Below are 22,558 nucleotides of genomic sequence, written 5' to 3' on the forward strand. Positions count from 1 at the left end.
CCAGTTCTGGGACGACTCTGTGTTGCTGTGTCTGACATGATAACTGGACACAGATTGCCTATAGAGCCAACTCTATGAACAAGGAAAACAGTGATAGATGGACCGAAACCAAAGTCCAGGCACTTCTCAACCTTTACACTTAGGAGGAAATACAATATGACTTTGAATGGACCAAGCGAAACATGATTATGTGTTTATGCTCAGCTAGCGACATCTGGCATCAACCACACGGCAAATGCTAATAATTTTACGTATATCGTTTACTTTCTTTGTTTAACAGTTCTATCTGATAATGTATTAGATCTGAATACACAGGCCTGTATGGAGAGTAATGCTTTTCATAGACCATGTTGGTGTAGTTACATCATCTACCAGCAGGGGCTTCATGACAACCAGCCAAACCTTGACCTATCATTGAAAGTGATTCAGCCTCCATGATAGATTACTCCTCCTCCTCAACAGTCACTGATGGTGAGAAAGATTTACATCACAAAATGTTCCATGTGTTGCTGTTTGATTTTCCCTTCAACATACAGAGTGTGTGTGTGTGTGCGTGCGTGTATTTTTGTGACATATCAGGAAATGTGTATAATGACATGGGTATGACAAGGTATTACAAGGAGAGGGTGACTTATGAGGACATTACCCCATGTCCCCATTTTTCAAAAGGCTCATAAATCATACAGTATGAGTTTTTGTGAGGAAGTAAAAATGTGCACAGTTTCCTGTGATGGGTAGGTTTAGGGGTAGGGTTGGTGTAGGGCGATAGAAAATACGGTTTGTACAGTATAAAAACCATTACGCCTATGGAATGACCCCACAATTCACAAAAACAAACCTGTGTGTGTGTGTGTGTGTGTGTGTGTGCTCAATAAAGAGACATGGTCATGTGTCAACTTCTGTTTTGCTCATTTTTTGTCGATGTTTGTTTAGTGGTCATGGAAATATGATGATTTACATGCAGAACAGGAACTATGTTGTGTGTAGGAAGAAAACAAACAAAGAAAATTAAAAAAAAGCATTTGAGTGAAGAATTTCAAGGAGATGTTCAATATGATTGTACAGAAGAAAAGTTAAGTATTAGCTCATATATTATGGAAATTGCCAGTGTGAAAAACAGTTCCAGTGAATCACATGGACTAGCAACAATGTATGTGTTAAACCAAGTGCAAAATGCACAGTAAACATTGTATTTGGGAAATTGTGGTTCAGCAGACTTGTATAGACTTGTATTGTACAATCACAAGACAAAGAGCATAATAACCGGACAACCGTCACAGACATACAGAAGCAGATCCTTCCTTTCTAGATGTTTTTTTTTAGTATAGTGTTTGTTTTCAATCTGTACTGAATTTCTAGAGCAGGGGCTCCCTAACACATTACTGCAGCCTTCCCAACACTGCACATTTTGCATGCCTCCTTTGTCTGACACACCCATTAAGGAGACATATAAAACATGCAGTGTTGGGAAGGCTCCAAGAATGTGTTTGGGAACTCCTAGTCTAGAGATACTTATTATGGGACAGAAAGACACCAGAGAGATTTCGGTCTAGCTGTCGATAAGCATTATATTTTAATATAATTTGGGAGCATGAAAAGTGCTTTAAAACCAGTGACAAGTCTACATGGGTCATGAAAAAGTAATATATATATATATATATATTTATATATATATATATATACATACATATATATTCAAAGAGTCTTGAAAGATTTGAACAACAGATGCAGCACTGTTAGGACCTCCCACTGGAAATCCTGTAATACACAAATTACCCTACCGGAACTTCCTGAGTAATGCTTTTCCTTTGTTTGGTTCACACCCATCATTTTTCCATGGTCTATAAATCTGTATGGACCACTAGGCTCACGCACATACAAAATCTATCAATATATAAGTCGTTAAATAGTATACATTTCATCTGCCGAACATACAGTTATTGCAGCTTTGGTGCATTATTAAACTTGACATACTTATCACAACATTTTTTTCTCATGATGCTTTTGCATTGACACAGTTTTGCAGAAGGCTTCTTTTTTAAATGTATGAACATGAGCTTCTTTGTGTCTTTACCGGCAGCTCGGTTTGTCAAGAGTGATACCTGTGGTCAGAAGTCAGAACTATTTAGGTCAGTATAGGCTATCAAGTGTTTCTTGTTGTTGTTGGTTGAATGCAGCAGGTGGTATTTTGGTGTACCTATTGTTGGGCACACAAGAGTGCACTTGAGTGTTAGTGTGTATAAGGTGTATGAGTGGGTGAAGAGCTGCGTCTGTTCATAGCTCTTATGAAACTCTGAGCTTCACTGGAAACTAATGTTGTCAGAACGTTGTGGGAACTAGATTGCATACTTTAGTGCAGGTAAAAGATTAGTTTGAAAGTAGGTTGTTTAGTGATATTTACTATGGAACATTTATCATTATGCTTGTGTTGATGACGCAAATAAATATGGCCTATAAATGTCATATGTATTTAAGTGAATGAACCGAGTCAAGCTTTTATTTCAGAACAAAAGGAATGAAAGGCCCTTTATTTTTGTGAACAGGTGTGAACTGAGATACAAAAATAAAAACCTGCTTCAATGAAAACCTGGCCTCTGCTGAAGCAGGAGCCAAAAAAAGCTGCTCAAGGCGTGTTTCGATATACAGGTATGGAAACATGATAAAGCTTCACCGTCATCACAGCCGTTGCTGGTTTTGAATACGCCCATTTGATCTGGACTGGTGTGTGACTGGTGAAGGTTTAAATGTTGAATGTAGCATGTTGAACATTTTGGGACGTTGTTTCAAAACAGTTCAAAGTAAAGAGCAGAAAACTTTGCATGGTTTGTGAATATATTTGTCCTGATATTGGTGCTAGTCTGAGTTTGAGAGCATTGTAATAAACAATAAACAGCATTTTACGTCTACTTCAAGATTGTTTCAGGTTGTTTTAGGTTAAAACTGAAAAGGACCCATTATTATTGCACCAACATATGCCGATCAAGAGACACTTTGTTGGGTTTGGCTCTTGTTCTTGCTGATTGAACATGTCCAATCGTGAGAAAGTTACCAGATGTTTTGTCTTAGCTGTGAAGGAAATGGTGGCCTACCAGAACCCAAGGTTTCGAAAGAAAAAAAAACCCCTCTAGATGTTAACTGAGAAGAACAAAGTTGTTTCAGTTTCTTGGTGGTCTAGGGGTCAAACATTGTCACTGTTTGAATAGCATCCTGCCATTCTACTCTAGTGTATAGGCTACTATGTGAACATAATGTACATTTCTGAATCCGGAAGCTTCCTGAAGTTACACTCAAAAAAATAACTTGTTGGTCTAACTTAATTCAATTATGACACCTATTTCCACACAGTTGAACTGATTTATTTGAACTTAAGCTAGGTTAATTGTACTGATGAGTAAAATTCATCCTAATTGAATGAGATCACACCATTTTCATTTGACGTATTCTGTGAATGTTTCCTGAACCTAATTCATTCTTGTTGATCCAACCAGTGCTATTGCAATTCAGACCGGTGCCCTTGTGCAGTGTTGCTCAAGTTTTCTGCGCTTTTAAGGAAATGTAAAGACCTCTTAGTGTTTAAGTGTTTAATGTTTAGTTATTTTGAACATTTAAAAGAGTTTGTAGCGTATACATTGTTTTTTTTTTTGTTACCATCGTGGTGAAGATGTGCGCTTGTTCTTAGGTTGTGAGTAGCTGTTGTACACAGACATACATGTTTCATGACTGTTGAGAGTGGTAAAGCTGATGACCATATGTAGACTGTGTAAATTATGTGCTGGCCCTCAAACTAATTTATTTATATTTCTATAAAAACTAAACTAAAATAATACTTTTTCATATGCTAAGTGTAACATTTGTAGCATGCAAGTAATGATCAGATAAAGAACTTCTCATCACTGGCTTTAGCACAGTTAAAGCTTGTTGAGAACAACATAGTTTTATTTCATGTAGCCACCCAGAGCCTAACCACAAGGTCTACACTTCAGCATAATGGTAACCTCAAAAAATCGACATAACATAAACTCTTTTAAATGTCAAATATAACTGAACATCAAACTTTAAAAGGTATTACCCTTTACTAAAAAACACATTAAACAGCACTTAAGTTCAACATTTACTGTCCTGATCTTTCCATACGCAAAGCATCCTGGGAACTAGAAATCCACTGCCCAGTTTCAATCAATGCAACATAAATGTTTCATGTAGTCCCAACACAAATGGTTTAGGTTGACCTAACATTTTGCAAATTTAATTTCATTTAACATAATACAATTGAGTGCAAATGCCAATTAAGTAAAAAACTAAAGATTTGTGTTGGTTCAGCTTATTTTATTTAAATAAACTGAACAAGCAGCTAGAATAATTTTTTTGAGTGTACCTGATGTAAACTCTGTGGTTTGCAGAGCACAGTCATTCAGACTCTGTTGATGAAAGAGTCACTTTGGGTTTTATCAGATCCCCTGTTGCCGTTGGTCGGCACTTGTTTTCGCCAATTGAATATGTTGATTCAGTGTTTGTAGGGTGTGGGAATGTCTGGGAAGTGGCAAATGTATTCTGGTGATCCGCGTCTGTTGGTGAAGTGTGAATCAGCCTTTATATGACAGTTTCAGTCTGGTTGAATCTCTCAGTGAATTATGGCAAGAAACATGGCTGTGTTGCTGCCAATGTGTGCACAGACCAAGCAATCTATATCCATCAATCCCGGATATACTATTTGCGAGCGGCGTCAAGTTTCATCCCACTGTGTCTGCTGTGCCTCACCCTCATCCCTACTATTTGCATATCACATGACTTCCTCAGAATATGATAGAGTATTGAACACACAACATATAATCCAATATAATATTAGGCAACGTCATGCTTCATATAAATGTGTTTAAAGATGGAGGAGATCTTCCCAGATAAACCCTGGATCCTCTCAAAGTTTCCTCCTTATCCACAGTAAATAACCATATTAATTGATGGGCCCTTTACAAATTATACAGGAAACTCAGCAACAGTTTGAGATGAAAAAACAAAACAAAAAAAACAAAAACATGATCAGAATTGGATGAATTTCATAACCCTGCACTGAACTGTTTCATTTGACAGATATTGGGAAAAAGCATAGTGATTTAATGTGAAAGTATGTAAACTGTGGTGAATTATTAAAAATAAAAATAAAATTCTTGACAAAATTATATATAAATTACATTATTATTATTAAATATAAACATTATTACCTACTAAAGTTCATCAGAACTAAGCGCTGTTTGTTCTAGTGGAGAAAAAACTGATCACTTTAAAAACAGTCGAGAGAGAGAGGGGTATACGAAGGAGGGAGGGTGTGTGTGTGTGTGTCTGCAGAGTGCAGCGTATACAGACTACGCCTAGATCCTTTTTCAGAATGAACTCTAAAAAATGTGAACCTAATGGAATCTTCATTTGAGTATTTCTTGCTTTTAATTCTTCCTGTGGATATATTTTTGTTATTGAAAATGTGAAGGAACTTGTGAACTACACCTGAGACCAGAGAATGGATACTGGAGAGTTTAAATGTTTTTTCTCACACATGTTTGGATGTATTCTGTTGAGTTTTTGAGAAGTTCAGAAAAATGATTCACAGCGCATCTTTCTTTGGTCTGTTTTTCATGCTGTTGAATGGTACGTCATAAACATCTTTTGAAATAATAATAATAATAACCTGTCAAGTTTCTATTTTATTTGTGAAGGGTCAGTTACTAACAGGTTATTAGTCTTTTTCCATGGTGTTATTTATTTAGTGCAATTTTGTGCTAGTTGATCTTCCTCATAAATATATTTGATCTTGAATGTTTTTTATTTATCCTACTTAAAGGCAGCTTGTTTGTGTTTTTCTTCAGGTGTGTTTGGTGACACAGATGAAGTGAAGTCAGTGTCAGTGCTAGAGGGAGATTCTGTCACTCTAAACACTGATGTTACTGAAATACAGAGAGATGATCATATACTGTGGATGTTTGGACCTCAAGAAGTGCGTATAGCTGAAATTCACAGACAGAACATCTATATAGATGCCACTGGTACGATATTTGAGAAAATACTCCAGATAGACAGTCAAACTGGATCTCTGACCATCAGAAACATCAGATCTGAACACACTGGACTTTATAAACTACAGATCATCAGAAGAGGAACTTTATACAAGAGATTTATTGTTACTGTCTATGGTGAGTAAAGTAATTCTCTCCATGATGATCCAGACTGTGATCAATCTAGGATTCTCCTCAGTCTGGTTATTCATAACTTAAGTATACTTAATAACTCGCAAAAGTGAAAACAAAACCTATTTTCTACACTCAGTTTATAAATAAATTGTTAATATGATATTGTTTTGCACTTCCTGAATGAAATGCCAGTGCTTACAAGGAAGCAAAACAACAGTGTTGAAGTTTTAGGTGCACTGTTAGAAAAACTGCAAAGAATAGAGATTAATAGAAAAATACAACAGAATTTAACACTGTACGTTACATTTTTAAAGCACCAGTAAAATCATAGTGAGATTTTGTTCCTTTAATCTAATCCTTATCTTAATTTTTGAAAACATGAAATTGAAAAATAGCACAAAGCATAACAAAGGCAGAGTCTGTATAATGAGTGTGCTGAATTACTTAGAAGACACAAAATTGAAGGAATTGATTTCAATACATTGCTACCTTGTAAATACTAATTATGTTATTAAAAAACTGCTGCATTAAGTTGCAGGCCTATTTGTTAAGATGTCAATGACTTTTATGTTTTATATTTTTAAACATAATATCAAGGACTTTTATTTTTATTTTTTTAGCTCGTCTCCCTGTTCCTGCCATTACCCAAGACTCTTCACAATGTTCTTCATCATCATCAAATTGTTCATTAGTGTGTTCAGCTGTGAATGTGAGTCATGTGACTCTCTCCTGGTACAAAGGAAACAGTTTATTGTCCAGCATCAGTGTGTCTGATCTCAGCATCAGTCTCTCTCTACCTCTGGAGGTGGAATATCAGGATAAAAACACCTACAGCTGCGTGATCAACAATCCCATCAGAAACCAGACCAAACATCTGAACATCACTCAACTCTGTCAGACTCACACATGTGCAGGTACAACATCATTTCTTATTCAGAAATTGTGTTAAATTTTTGTGGCTTTTAATGTGTTTGCTTTGAGTTCAGCTATTTTGTAGGAGTGTAAGGATACACAGAAATCACAGTTCAGAACGTAGCTTGGTTTTGGTGTCATCATGACACAAATTGGCACAATGCCAAATGATTTTGTCTAATAACAACGGAAACAACTTAAATACTCTGTCATTTATAGTCATTCAGTAAGAAGAGTAAGAAATGGTTTGAAACTGATAAAACGATAAAAACAAAAACAAAAACAAAAAACGCTGTGCTTTTGTAAAATAAAGGAAACAAATAGGATGCCCCTTTCTGCCGTCCCGGTTTCCTTTCTGTAGAGCTGAGCGCATCCCAAAAATGAATCGAAGCTCAGTGTATATGCCACTAGCAAACCCTTGCGTGCCATCTGAACTCTTGTTTCGGGTTGGTGTATATATCATGTCTTCTTGTGCTCTTTTTTCTGTTACGCAGTTAGCAAACAGTGTTGCATTACCGCATGCGCCCCGTTCTGGATTGGAGTGTGGATCGCCTGTGACTGACTGTATTTGTCATCTGACTGTATGCACTGAACTGTGACAAATGCATATACCATTACACCCCTACTATTTGCTAATGCTCTCTTAAATATTGACAGTTCATTGTTAGCAGATGTTATCATGTAAAAATGTTTTTCTACAAAAAGCTCTATTGAATGTTCCGCCACCAAATTCATAAATACAACCTGCTTTCGACTAGCAAGTAGCCAATCATGGTATGACACTTGTAATAACTTAAAAAATATACATGATTTCAATTTGTCCTACCAAAACACCCTTTTTAATAGGAAATACATTAATTAACATAGTAAAACAAATGGTGTTCACCAAATCATTTTTAATAGTTGTAAATATAAGTTGTGAGCTGTAAGACCTGACAGATATTAGGACTCTTTATCAGATAGACATGAAAATATTCATGTAGGCTTCTTTACTGAAAGGATTAGTTCACCCAAAAATGATAATTCTGTCATGTATTACTCACCCTCATGCCGTTCCTTCGTTAATCTTCAGAACACAAATTAAGATATTTTAGTTGAAATCCGATGGCACCGTGAGGCCTTCATAGCCAGCAAAAAACAAAACAACGACTTATTTAGTGATGGCTGATTTCAAAACACTGTTTCATGAAGCTTCGGAGCGTTATGAATCAGCATGTCAAAATCAGCGGTTCGGAGCGCCAAAGTCACGTGATTTCAGCTGTTTGACGGTTTGACACGCGATCTGAATCATGATTCGATACACTGATTCATTTGTGCTCCGATGCTTCCTGAAGCAGTGTTTTGAAATCGGCCATCACTAAATAAGTCGTTATTTTGTTTTTTGCCGCTCCAAAAATATTCTCGTCACTTTATAATATTAATATTGAACCACTGTACTCACATGAACTGATTTAAATATGTTTTTAGTACATTAATGGATCTTGAGAGAGGAAATGTCATTGCTCCCTATGGAGGCCTCACGTAGCCATCGGATTTCAACTAAAATTTCTTAATTTGTGTTCCGAAGATTAACGAAGGTCTTACAGGTGTGGAACGGCATGAGGGTACGTAATAAATGACAGAATTTTCATTTTTGGGTGAACTAACCCTTTAAACACCTGCTTAAGTTAAACCTAACATGTTAAATCAAATTTTCATAACAATAATGATTTATTTAAAACTGTATTGTATTCATAATAGACTAATGACTATTTTCTGTTACAGACCACCGTTCAAGTTTCATGATGGCAGTAGCTTTTATAGTGCCGCTGGTGGTCATAGCTGTAGTTGCAGGTTTGATATACAGAAGAAACTGTAAACAACCAAATAAAGGCAAGAAATGACATACAAATATATATATATTAAAATGACCATTTCAAGTTAATTATGTGTATGTTTATTTATTAAATGTCTTATTATTAAAACAGGTAACACTCGTAATGAAGAGATGCATTATGCTGAACCAGCATTCTGTACACGTCCACTTCAGAGTATGGTAAGATACTGTATATTTTATTACTGTTTTAACTCTTCCTTGTTTTCACTTTCCTTATTTTAAACTCACTCGGCTTCTTTAAATTCCTGTAGTCTATGGCAGTGTTTCCCAACCTTAACAAAACTGCTCAAACATGCGATGCCTCAAATAGCATACTAATAAAATGCAATATTATATTAAAAGTAGGCAGGCCTACTCATTAATGTGAAACTTGAGCTTAAGTCAGGTAGAAAGGAACACAATAAGGTCATATATAGGATAGGGTTACCAGACGTCCCGTTTTTCCCAGGGACAGTCCCATATTTCAGCTCTATTTGTAGTGTCCCGACTTATTAAGAAAAATCATGTTTTGTCCCGTATTTCATTTTTCCTAAATTTTTTTTACAACTGGGTGATCATAGAATGAGTAGTAGTGTTCTGTCACACAAGAACAGCCCAATCAATCCATCATAGAATAAAATAACCATCACAATTCGTTATCGATTAGTGAAGGCAGGATAGGCAGAATTGCGCTCACACAGACCAGAAGCGCTCTCTCTCAATTCCCAGTTCTCTCAGACAGAGCACGATCAGTTCTCCTGGCGCCTGAATGGTCAAATGCATACGTAGTTGTCAAAATGTCCGTCGTGTGGAGTATCTCATGTAAATACATTTGGCTATGGCTTAAGTGGACATAAACAGGTGGGTGAAAACAGGATATGTGTTAGTATATTAGATCCATGGATTCAGTCTTAGGGTGTTTTCACACCTATGGATCGCTTGTTTTGTTCCGAAACAGGGACTAAATTTGTTACAATGTTGCATTTTCTTCTTGGTTCGGTTCGCTTTCACATGGCAACATTTCAAAGCGTACCAAAATGCATTCAGGCAAGTCACATGAGAGTACAACTGTCCTCTTATTGGTCAGAGTTTTCGCTGCGTCATCCATCAAAATAATGATTGACAAGCTGGCTCCATGAGCTTATTGTGGCTTTATTTGTAACTGTCGAGACACACGCAAACACTTTATAAATGTAGCCGTCTCTCCCGCAGTTAATTCATATTTGCTGCGGCAAATTCAAACCCGCGCTCTTTCTCTCTCTCTCCATCTCTGGATTTCCCAGCGCTGTCTAGTAGGCGACCTGTTGTCCGTGTGTCTGTCGAGAGAGACCATTTGAATTTCATAATGAAGCAGAGCGGGAATTGAGACTTCGTCGGGACAGCATTCTCGCACGGAGAAGTGTAATTACACACCAGAGGCGCTCGTTGGCTTTCAGATATTGTAAATAATGTGCTCACTCACAGAATCAGACATTACTGATTTTTATATCATATTTTCCGTTATGAAAATGATATCATTTGGTTCGTTGGTCCGTTAACTGGGTCGATTGCTTTCACATCTCAAGCGAACCGCTCCAGAGTTCGTTTGAAAGCGTACCGAGACCACCTCTTCAAGCAGGTCTCGGTACGCTTGTTTGGTCCGCTTTTGGTGCGCACCCGAGTGCGATTGCTGCTTTCCACCTGCCCAAACGAACCGCACCAAAGGGGGAAACGAACTCTGGTACGATTCAACCGAACTAAATGAGGCAGGTGTGAAAGCACCCTTAAAGGGACAGTAGCCTAATTAAATATTTGTGTGTCATTAATGTTAATAACGCAACAATATGTTGTGTAAATGTATATATATATTGTAAAATAAAATTTCTCATATGGTCATATTGCCCACTTCACCATATGATGAATATTGTCCCGTATTTCACCATAAGAAATCTGTTCGCCCCAATATAGGTATCTATATGATGCTGTTGGTGATGATGATAAAACAACAAATTTACATATCATCACTGTTTTCATGTGTCATTATGTCATTATAATTAACATTTTATGAAAATCAAGCTCACAAGGAGTTGCGAGGTTCCTGACCAGCAAATGACATATTTTGTCACTGGAATAGCCCGATCGGAGTCCATTCGCATTATACGTTTTCATCAACTTAAGGGTTGTAAAGTTTATTGTAGCTATATGGGAGCTCACTTTTTCTTGTTGTTGAATACTTGTGGACATAATCTCATGATATAACAGATGAAGCGGGATATTTAAAATGGTAGCATACTGGCTACAAACTAGACAAGAAATATCATAATTATAATTATCCTAATTGTAAATAATATATTGATAAATTGATAAATAATTATTGTTAAGATGTAATTAATTTTTCCAGGAGCTCATTGGTTCTACCTTCAATTAAATTGCTAACAGTGTTTGTGAATTAATTTCCTAAATTATTACATTATTTGGTAACCGCATTCTCTAAATTGTAATGTTGACTTTCCTTCTCTGTAAAGCTGCTTTGAAACGATATGTATTGTGAAAAGCGCTATAAAAATAAATGTGAGTTGAATTGAATTGAATTGAATATCAGACTAAGACTCTTCTCTGGTCTTCAGATACATAAAACAATAGCCTTTATAGACAGTGTTTCTTCTGCAAAGAAAACGCTGTACTTTTTTTTTCCAAACATCAGGGGCCGTATTCACAAAACATTTTATCTTACTACTAAGAGTTCTCCTAAATAGCAGTAAAAGTTCTTAGCTAAGAGTTTTCTCTTAAAACCTATTCACAAAGCTGCTGAGACCAACTTTTACTAAGGAATAGACTGAAGTCTTAAGCTAAGAGTAAGGGCGGGGTTGACCTCGTTGCTATGGACTATACACACAGTGATTGGCTGATGGGGGAGGAGTCAGCGATTTAATCATAGAAACATTGTAGAATGAGGTGTCATGTTTCCATATTAAAATAAAGGTTTAAAAATACAAATGTTGCCCTATTCAAAATAAAATGTTGCCATATTGTTGCCATAAAGGTTTTAAAATATAGGCTAAGTGTCACTAATTAAACTAGTATATATATATATAATGAATGTAATGAAAGTGCTGCAGTTCAAGGTTCCTTATATGACTTTAGGGGGACGTTCCATTTTGGTTATTTTATGGTCAAAAAAAGAACGTTACAAAGAGAATATTTGGGACATTAACAGAACGTTCCCACACGGTCCTCTGTTGATCATTTAATAACGTTCCATTTTGGTTATTTTATGGTCATGCATGAATGTTACAAAGAGGACATTTGGGAAGTTAACAGAACGTCCTATAGTGATAGTCCCCTCAACATTCCCAGAACGTCCTGAATGTTCCCTGAAGGTCCACCAAATAACTTTCCCCAAACCTTAAAAGAACTCCACATCGTGACCGTCTCTGAACGTTCTGGGAACGTTACTAGGTGACAGGTTACCCCGCTAGAAATTTTACGTTCCCAGAACATTCTCAGAACGTCCCCACTGGTGTTGAGTAACGTTCCCATTATGTTCAGAGACGGTCACGATGTGGAGTTCTTTAAAGGTTTGGGGGACGTTATTTGGCGGACCTTCAGGGAACATTCAAGACGTTCTCTGAACGTTTAGGGAACCACACTTTATTTAGAAATGTTCTCAGAACGTCCCTGCTGCCCTTTTCAAAAACATGAATTGAAAATTAGAGCTAAATTGACTAATAAAAGTTTTTGTTTCTTTGTTTCTTTCATACACATCTTCTTAATGAGGTGTAGATGTTTTATCAAAATTTATAAATGTCACCGTTATGGAGGTAAGCGCTTGTTTTAGTTGGGCTCCTGACCCTTGACAATTTGACTTTAGTTTTTCTCCAGTTGTTGTAACTGTGTTTTTCTAAAGCATTTTGTACAATAAAAAATTGTGAGAAAATTAAAGTCTGATCAAATTGGTTTGGATGCTTGATTATTGATGATGACATAAAGTCATACAGTGGTCTTATTCACAAATCTTTGAATATTGTGTGATCATTCATCTAGACATAATGCAGGAGAACCTGTCCTACTTTGAAATTATGAAAGTTTTTATCCTTATGCAGAAATTATTCAGACAGTATCATGTAGATTCACACAGACATCAAGATTCTGCATATGATCCTCAACAGTGGTGACAAAATTTTCAGATAAACACTGAACATCACAAAACAAGATACAAAAAAGATATTTTAGTGTCACCATCGCTGAGGATCATACGCTGATTCATGATGTCTGTGTGAGTCTAAAAGACACTGCTCAAAACTCTGCATAATGTATAAAAAAACTAATAAAAAAGGGGTAAAAACACCTTTAATTAATGCAAAAATGCGATTTAATACACTCAGTTTAGATTTTGGTGATGATCAATGAATCAGGACACTCCATGATGATTGCATCACCAGCACAAAACAACCAAATTCATCTGATCAGACTTTCTCCTGCTTTCTTTTGCTATAACTAATGTGTTTTGAGAACACAGTTAAAGCAGCCAAAGAAAATCAAATGTTAAAAATGTCAAGAATCAAGAGCCCATCTAAAGCAAACGCTCTTCTCTATAACGGTGACTTCAAACTTTATTATTTTGTATAAAACACCCACACAGCCGGCGACATTCTCTTGACCTTGTGCAACTTTGTCTAAAAGTTCTCTAAAGGTGACAAAAATTCTAAAACTTTACAGAACATTTGGGACATAAAACGTCCTCTTTTGGTAATGAAAGTGCTGCAGTTTAAGGTTCCTTATATGATTTTAGGGGGACGTTCCAATTTGGTTAATTTTATGCTCACACAAGAACGTTACAATATATATTAGGTATTTAGGTATTTAGGACATTAACTGAACGTTGCTACATGGTTTTTTTGTTGGTCATTTAATAACGCTCCCGATATGAGTTTAGGGGAACGTTTTATTTTGGTTATTTTATGGTCGCACGAGAACGTTACAAAGAGGACATTTGGGAAGTTAACAGAACGTCCTATAGTGATAGTCCCCTAAACACGTCCTGAATGTTCCCTAAAGGTCCACCAAATAACGTTCCCCAAACCTTAAAAGAACTCCACATCGTTCTTGCATGACCATAAAATAACCAAAATAGAACGTCCCCCTGAAGTCATATCGGGAACGTAATTAAATGACCAACAGAGGACCATGCATGTGGGAACATTCTGTTAATGTCCCAAATCTCCTATTTGTACACTGTAAAATGTAATTTTTTTGTAATTAGTGTAGTTTACTTAGAAAGCTTAATTAAACTGTTGGGTTTACATAAAATAAACTTACGGAAACCGATTGCCTTAAATTTAGCAAGTAAGTTAACTCATCATTTTGAATTGATAAAACTAGCTACCACACAGTACAGAGTACTTAGAAATCTTGAGGATTGGTAATTCAATTTTACAAATTGAGTACTTAGTTCAGTCATGTTAAAAATCTTGTTCACATTATGTAGAAACTGTCTTAAATTTCTCAAGCATTTTTTACTCAAAGTTGCAACAATGGACCATACATTTATTTGTATTTATTAAACTGGAGATACTGTTGAAAATAATAAAGTTTGATGTCACCATCATGGTGGAAAGTGTTTGCTTTAGTTGGGCTCTTGACCTTGACTTTTAACATTAGTGTTTCTCTGGCTGTCATAACTCAGTGTTTGTAAGACACAGCTGTTATGGTGAAAAAAGCCAAAAGAAATACTGGGATTGATCTGTTGGATCTGTACCACTGATTCTTGATATCTCCATGTGTCTATATAGTCCAAAATGTTTTTTGACTAACATATTAAAAATATGATTTCAACAGTGCTCCGTCTCTTGCTATAGTTTTATTATTAAATAAATACTTAATATTATTAAAAAAATACTTATTTGTTTTTAATGACAAACCACACTTTTGATTAAGTATAAACCTCAGGATTAAACCTGTGGGTATTCAATGATATCATCAGGAAAGATGCAATAGATCAATCCCAGTATTTCTTTTGGCTTTTTTCACCATAACAGCTGTGTCTTACAAACACTGAGTTACAACAGCCAGAGAAACACTAATGTTAAAAGTCAAGGTCAAGAGCCCAACTAAAGCAAACACTTTCCACCATGATGGTGACATCAAACTTTATTATTTTCAACAGTATCTCCAGTTTAATAAATACAAATAAATGTATGGTCCATTGTTGCAACTTTGAGTAAAAAATGCTTGAGAAATTTAAGGCAGTTTCTACATAATGTGAACAAGATTTTTAACATGACTGAACTAAGTACTCAATTTGTAAATTGAATTACCAATCCTCAAGATTTCTAAGTACTCTGTACTGTGTGGTAGCTAAACCCAACAGTTTAATTAAGCTTTCTAAGTAAACTCAACTAATTACATTTTACAGTGAATCCTCAAGATTTCTAAGTACTCTGTACTGTGTGGTAGCTAGTTTTATCAATTCAAAATAATGAGTTAACTTACTTGCTAAATTTAAGGCAATCGGTTTCCTTAAGTTTTTTATGTAAACCCAACAGTTTAATTAAGCTTTCTAAGTAAACTCAACTAATTACATTTTACAGTGTAACGTTCTTTTTTGACCATAGAATAACCAAAAGAGAACGTCCCCCTAAAGTCATATAAGGAACCTTGAACTGCAGCACTTTCATTACCAAAAGAAGACGTTTAAGGAACGTCCCGAATGTTCTGTAAAGGTTCAGAATTTTCATCACCTTTTGGGAACTTTTAGGGAACGTTGCGCAAGGTCCTGAGAACGTTGCCTTCTATGTGGGAGGTTGTCCTGCTAAAAATTTTACGTTCCCAGAACATTCTCAGAACGTCCACTGGTATTAAGAACATTGTCTAGTAACGTTCCCAGAACGTTTAGAGATGGTCACGATGTGGAGTTCTTTTAAGGTTTGGGGAACGTTATTTGGATCTTCAGGGAACATTCAGGATGTTCTGGGAATGTTTAGGGGACTATCACTATAGGACGTTCTGTTAACTTCCCAAATGTCCTCTTTGTAACGTTCTTGCGCGACCATAAAATAACCAAAATAGAACGTTCCCCTAAACTCATATCAAGAACGTTATTAGATGACCATGTAGCAATGTTCAGTTTAATGTCCTAAATATCCTCATTGTAACGTTCTTATGTGACCATAAAATAAACCAAATTGGAACGTCCCCCTAAAATTATATAATGAACCTTGAACTGCAGCTCTTTCATAACCAAAAGAGGACGTTTTATGTCCCAAATGTTCTGTAAAATTTGGTTTGTAATAAGTGAAGATGCAGAGATCTAGAGAGATCAGGGGCCGTATTCACAAAACATCTTAAGGCTAAAAGTAGCTCCTAAATTGCCGATTTAGGAGAAACTCTTAAAAATAATGGGCGTGTCAGTCCTAATTTTAGGAGTCCTAAATTTTTGCTCTAAGAGTATTTCACAAAGCATTTTAGCGCTAAAACTAGCTCCTAAATCTGTGAAACGTTAGGAGTAGTCAAGAGGACTCCTAAGTCACTAAGACCAAATCACAATCAGTCCTAATCCACCCAAAGACACTGAAAACCATTGAGGGAATAGAGGATAGAGCCTTAGGTGCTGAACATTTTCTTCATAAATGCAATAAAATGCAATGCAATAAAAAAAAATTGATTTATAGATTTGAATCAATGATGAGATGCCAAAAATTAATCTTTAACAAATAAATAAATAAATAAATAAATATTGTCTGATTACCTGTGGCAGTGGTTTACATGGGTTCACACTTACAAATAATTGAATAGAGTAAAAAAAAAAAAAAAAAAAAAAAAAAAAGTATATATATATATATATAATCTCATCTGTGTATTTATTCCTCTTCTCGTGCTGATTAGAAAGACCGTTTGAATGTGTTTCTCCCAAACTTTGTTTATAAAACATAATTTGTCGGTTGAATTCTGCATTCTCTTGAGATGAAGACATCCAAGAGGTGGACAATTAACTGGATAGTTTAATTAGTGACACTTAGCCTACATTTTAAAACCTTTATGGCAAAAATATGTCAACATTTTATTTTGACTGTGGGAACATTTTTATTAAAAAAACATTTATTTGAATAGGGCAACATTTGTATTTTTAAACCTTTATTTTAATATGGAAACATGACACCTCATTCTACAATATTTCTATGATTAAATCGCTGACTCCTCCACCATCAGCCAATCACTGTGTGTTTACACCATAGCAACGAGGTCAACCCCGCCCTTACTCTTAGCTTAAGACTTCAGTCTATTCCTTAGTAAAAGTTGGTCTCAGCAGCTTTGTGAATAGGTTTTAAGAGAAAACTCTTAGCTAAGAACTTTTACTGCTATTTAGGAGAACTCTTAGTAGTAAGATAAAATGTTTTGTGAATACAGCCCCTGTTATTGTTTAATGTTGTTTGTGTTATCTGAGTTTTATGTGTAACCATTGTGCTGAAGGGTAGCTCCTGTGCTTCAGTCAGTGATGATCCAGAAACACTGATGTTCTGCTGCATGTTGTTTTATTTAAAGACAGTAACTGTGTAGTTACTGATGCAGTGATACAGCAGTTACATTTAGCTCATGTGTGTGTTTTTGTCAGCTAATGACTTAATGCAAGAGATTTGCATTTTAAAGAAAAGGTTTCAAAATATTAATTATGAAAATACCTGTATAGAGCTTTAAGTGAAAATAGTTTTTGTTTGAACAGCCACTTTTATTAGTCAAGTTTTTGAAAAGGGCAGCGGGGACGTTCTGAGAACATTTCCAAATAAAGTATGGTTCCCTAAACGTTCAGAGAATGTCTTGAATGTTCCCTGAAGGTCCACCAAATAATGTCCCCAAAACTTAAAAGAACTCCACATCGTGACCATCTGTGAACATAATGGGAACGTTACTCAACACCAGTGGGGACGTCCTGAGAATGTTCGGGGAACGTAAAATTTCTAGCGGGGTAGTGATTTAGGAGTCCTCTTGACTACTCCTAACGTTTCACAGACTTAGGAGCTAGTTTTAGCGCTAAAATGCTTTGTGAAATACTCTTAGAGCAAAAATTTAGGAGTCCTAAAATTAGGACTGACACGCCCATTATTTTTAAGAGTTTCTCCTAAATTGGCAAGTTAGGAGCTACTTTTAGCCTTAAGATGTTTTGTGAATACGGCCCCAGTTCTTTATTTAGCATTGCAAACAAGCAGAGATCTTTCTCCAAACTCCAATGCTGCTCAGAGATACACGCCCAGGGTTTGAGGTAAACTCACACTGCTTTGCTCTTTCCCTTAAATACCCAGACCAGAACTAAAGAATTGTAAATATTTACTACATCGACACCTGTTTTGGGGGGAGAGGAGTGGGTTATCAGATATCTTGAAGAGAAAAGAAGGACAGAATTCTCCTTAGTTTTACTGCTGTGAAATTGAGACCATTTTACCAGTTGCACCGAGACATTTAAAATGATACCAAACATGAAATGGATAAAAACAAGATACATCATTCATAGAATATGCATTCTTGGAGAACTTTCAGTGACTTGAGTCAGGGGAAAGGAAGGAGGGTGTGTGTGTGTGTGTGTGTGTGTGTGTGTGTGTGTGTGTGTGTGTGTGTGTGTGTGTGTGTGTGTGTGTGTGTGTGTGTGTGTGTGTGTGTGAGGGTTGCACAGATGAGTGAGGAGAGTTTGGACAAGGCGCTGTAGATCTTCTCTCCAGATGAGTTTTATAGCTTTATTGCAGGGTGCTTGATCTCAGCTTTTGTCTTAGCAGGAAAATGAAGTCTTATAGAGATACAAGGTTTCCACCTGACAGCAACGATTTTTGGTATAGCATTTATTTGATTTTACATTTATTTTTTGTCATTTGTTAATTTGCATTTAGCATTTGTCATGGCACAGTGGTTGGGAAAAACTGGTCTATGGGGCCCTATCATACACCCAGCGCAATGCGACACCAGGCACAACACAAGTTTTTTTTGCTAATATTAGTTCGACGCAGTTATCATTTTAACATCTAGCACCCATGTTATTTAAATAGAAAATGCATTTGCGCTCATTTGTGTGCTGATCTGAAAACGAGGTGTGTTCAGGCGCATTGTTGCCGTGTTGCTATTTTGAGGCAACTGAAAACGACTGCGCCATTGAGCAACTGAAACCTGGTCTAAAGTCAATGACAATGACGAGTTAGTAATATGCGCCTATAGGCAGGTGCACAACACACGTACGCTCTGCTTATTACACGCAACAAGCACACAAACATGCCAAATATTAAAAATAAACGGATTACAATGTAGGTCCCACTTTATATTAAGTGGCCTTAACTACTATGTACTTACATCAAAAAATAAGTACAATGTACTTATTAGGTTCATATTGAATTGCAAAACACTTTTGCTGCTATTGAGGTGGGATACAGGTAAGCTTAGGGAAAGCTTTGGTGGTATGGGTATGTTTAAGGGTAGGGGTAAGGTGTAAGGGATGGGTCAACAGTGTAATTATAAATGTAATTACAGAAATTAATTACAGATGTAATTACATGCAGGTGTTTTTCAAATATAAGTACAATGTAAAAACATGTATGTACACAATAAGTGCAATGTATCAAATCATTAGTTTAATAGTAGTTAAGGCCACTTAATATAAAGTGGGACCCAATGTAAATGATTATTATTGTGTACATAAAGATAAAAATGCCTACATGTCATAATCTATATCATTGCATCAGAATTACATATTTGCAGTAATGATGAATGACATTGGCAAATTATTTCACCAATCATGGCAATACATGCATGTATTGAAACTGACTTGTCAGATTGAGGATGTCTATATTCTGCCATGTAAATAGCAATCCGCCATGGTGCAAGCACACCTGGCTTTTAAAGGGAATGAGAGATGACACTCTGATTGGTTTATTTTATTGCACTTTATGCCCAAAACACAATCATGACTCATTAAGAGAATAGGTGGGCCTACAACCCCTTTGGACCATGCGGCGACCATTTTTTCCATCGTTAAACTAGCAAAAGTGGATTCGGACACGCCCTAAGCCATGCGCTTCAGACCGAGCACTTAGATCGTTAAAATAGAGCCCATGGTGTGTGTGACTGAGTGCTCATCTTACTGGTATAATGATGCCGAAAGGTTTTTATCACTCATTTGTGGGAGTTAGAGCTGTTATTTTACTGTCCTTCTCTTTTATACTTCAGTATAACTTGTGCTTTTGAACCTTTTTGATCTTATTTTTGTTTTTGTTTTCTTGCAGGCTGTCTTTACAGAAGATCGCACAGTATACTCAACTGTTGTCATATAAATTTAAGATCCAGCAGAATGTTTTTTTATTATTCTACTGCAGGTTGATGGCATGAATTTTGGCAGTTCACCTAATCTAATAACTTTGACATCATTAATGTTTTACTCTATTTCATTACATTTCATGTAGGAACAGCTAAAGTTAAAGTTTGATGTCAGATTAGCAAGGTAATGTTTTGTCAGTGTGTCTTTATTGTTTATTGTCACTCCATCTTTTTTTATAGTATCAGGCCAGTATTTCCATAAAAAATATATCAGTATTAAATCGGACGGTTTCTGAAGGTGGCGCTCAGCTTGATAATATTGTAATAGTGTAGCGTTTGTTGTTGCTCGATTCTTGTCGTTTTTTTTTTTTTTTGTATACTTTGTGACATGTATGTATAAGCTTATTTTATTATAATTTAGTTTTTATATATTTTATTATTATTTTGTTTTAATATTTTTTTATTTGGTAATTTAGTTCTGTGTTAGTTTGGTATTTTGTTTCTTTTGGTCTTTGTGCTTTCACTGGTGTTTAAAAAGTTTTGAAAGTTTAGAAAAGTAGAAAAGTACATCAGAAAAGTGACTATTATAAAATTAACCGTATTTCTTGTGAAGGATAAATTGTAAACATGACTTTTATATGCCCTCCTTTACTCTGCGATCAGTCAATAAGCGGCACCTGGTGGAACCTTCAACTTCTCTGTTCCTCAGTTTTGGAGTTTCCAGCCTCCATCAATAATTAGACAATTACAATGTTTAAAAAATATCTGAAGGTTCAGCTCTTTCACGAACACAAACCACACATGTATGCATTTCCTAAAGATATCTTCTGTCTGTCTTTCCAGTTTTAGGTCTGCTAAAGCCTACTTGTGAAACCTGCCATGGCAGAACTGTGAACATTGTTATTCTTGTATGATAAATTGCTTGTCATGTTTTACATTTGTAAGGCACTCTGGATAAATGCATGAACTCTCACTGGACAGATCTATAACAATGATGAATGCACATAATGACAACAATGTGACCTTAAATGCCATTAACGACAAAATAACTCTTTTTGTTTGTAATTAAACAACCAGGTATTTTGTCTCAACACTGTAGCCATTCAGAATGTGGCAGTTTCGCTAATTCCAGAAGGTGTTGTAATGTGCCCTGAGCTCCAGTGAGATTCATAAATGAGAAATTCACTGTACATGTGAATAAAGTCCTCTTCTCTACCCTGGTGAGAGCTGAAGTGATGTAAATGAAGTTAAATTCTGCCCCCTGCAGATAAAGACAGCATATGTCCTGTGACATGAGAATGAGTTTTTATATAATTTCTCAAATTCACTGCACAATAAGTCATGTTTGAGAGGGAAAAAAAAATGTCAAAAATGTCAGACTTTTTTTTTTGACTTCCAGACAGCCAGAAGAGGAAGACAGAAGAGCTCAACTGAAAGAATTTGACTGCTGTCTTTTGCATATCCAAATGCATCTTGTGACAGACAAAGACATTTGCATGTACATTGTACAGTAGGAGTAGTGAAAAACAAGATAAAATGCACTGAAAAACTGATCTAACATGTAGAACCACAAAATGTGAATTTATATGCATGTGCTCATTTGCAATGTTATGTTGTGTTGAAGGCTAATTTATTTTCTTTAAAATGCATTAATTAAAATTATGTACCTAAATAAATTTTATATTGCATTTTACTCGTCTTGTTTATGCCCTGTATAAATATTATAATAGTGTGTGTTAAATGCATTGTTCTCACATCTTACATTAAAATCACTTCTTGCTCCATTCTGCTGCTCTCCACAAACTAACCAATGGCTCCTCAGAGTCGCTCCTCTTAATTGTTTGTATGGTAACGCTGCCTTCTCATGCTATCAGAAATTTCCTACTTCACACATCCCACTTCTGAAGTTACAATTAAGAGCTTGTCGCTGTTACAAAGTGCTCCGACAGCTGGGTTGAAGATCCAAATGCAGTTTTATTGGGACAATCCATAATCGTAATAATATAATGAGCAAAGGGTCCAGCACACGGGCAAATAGTCCAAATAAACAACAGGGCAGAAAACTCAGGGTAAAGGGTAATCCAGAATACAGGCAGAGAATAAAAAAAAACAAGCCACAGAAAACCAGGATAACTCTCAGTAATGCAGTGTAACAACATACAAGACTTCACAAAGTAAGAGTGAATGTATGTATAAAACATACTATACGCTTCAAATGATTATTTATACTTGTAAATATCATAGACTGTAAAAAAATATGGACGTGGTGTCTGTGACGTCACCCGTAGATTTCTGAAGAGCAGTTTTTGAGGCGAAAATGAGGCCGCTGCCATCTTAGCTGCGC

At 36.0% G+C, this 22,558-nt stretch overlaps 2 protein-coding genes across 2 annotated transcripts in view; both read left to right on the forward strand.

The window, feature by feature from the left end:
- LOC125263588 overlaps nucleotides 1-22,558 on the forward strand; it is a 378,279-nt gene that overhangs the window by 284,352 nt on the left and 71,369 nt on the right. The gene's annotated exons all lie outside the window — the stretch shown is intronic.
- On the forward strand, nucleotides 5,327-22,007 carry LOC125263590 (SLAM family member 5-like). The gene is made up of 6 exons (XM_048182648.1): nucleotides 5,327-5,640; nucleotides 5,859-6,182; nucleotides 6,800-7,093; nucleotides 8,856-8,963; nucleotides 9,059-9,126; nucleotides 20,184-22,007. The coding sequence occupies exons 1-6, from the start codon at nucleotides 5,592-5,594 to the stop codon at nucleotides 20,229-20,231; spliced, it is 891 nt and encodes a 296-aa protein (XP_048038605.1). The 5' UTR covers nucleotides 5,327-5,591; the 3' UTR covers nucleotides 20,232-22,007.

Source organism: Megalobrama amblycephala, linkage group LG2 (assembly GCF_018812025.1).
Source record: "Megalobrama amblycephala isolate DHTTF-2021 linkage group LG2, ASM1881202v1, whole genome shotgun sequence".
Taxonomy (NCBI): Eukaryota; Metazoa; Chordata; class Actinopteri; order Cypriniformes; family Xenocyprididae; genus Megalobrama; species Megalobrama amblycephala.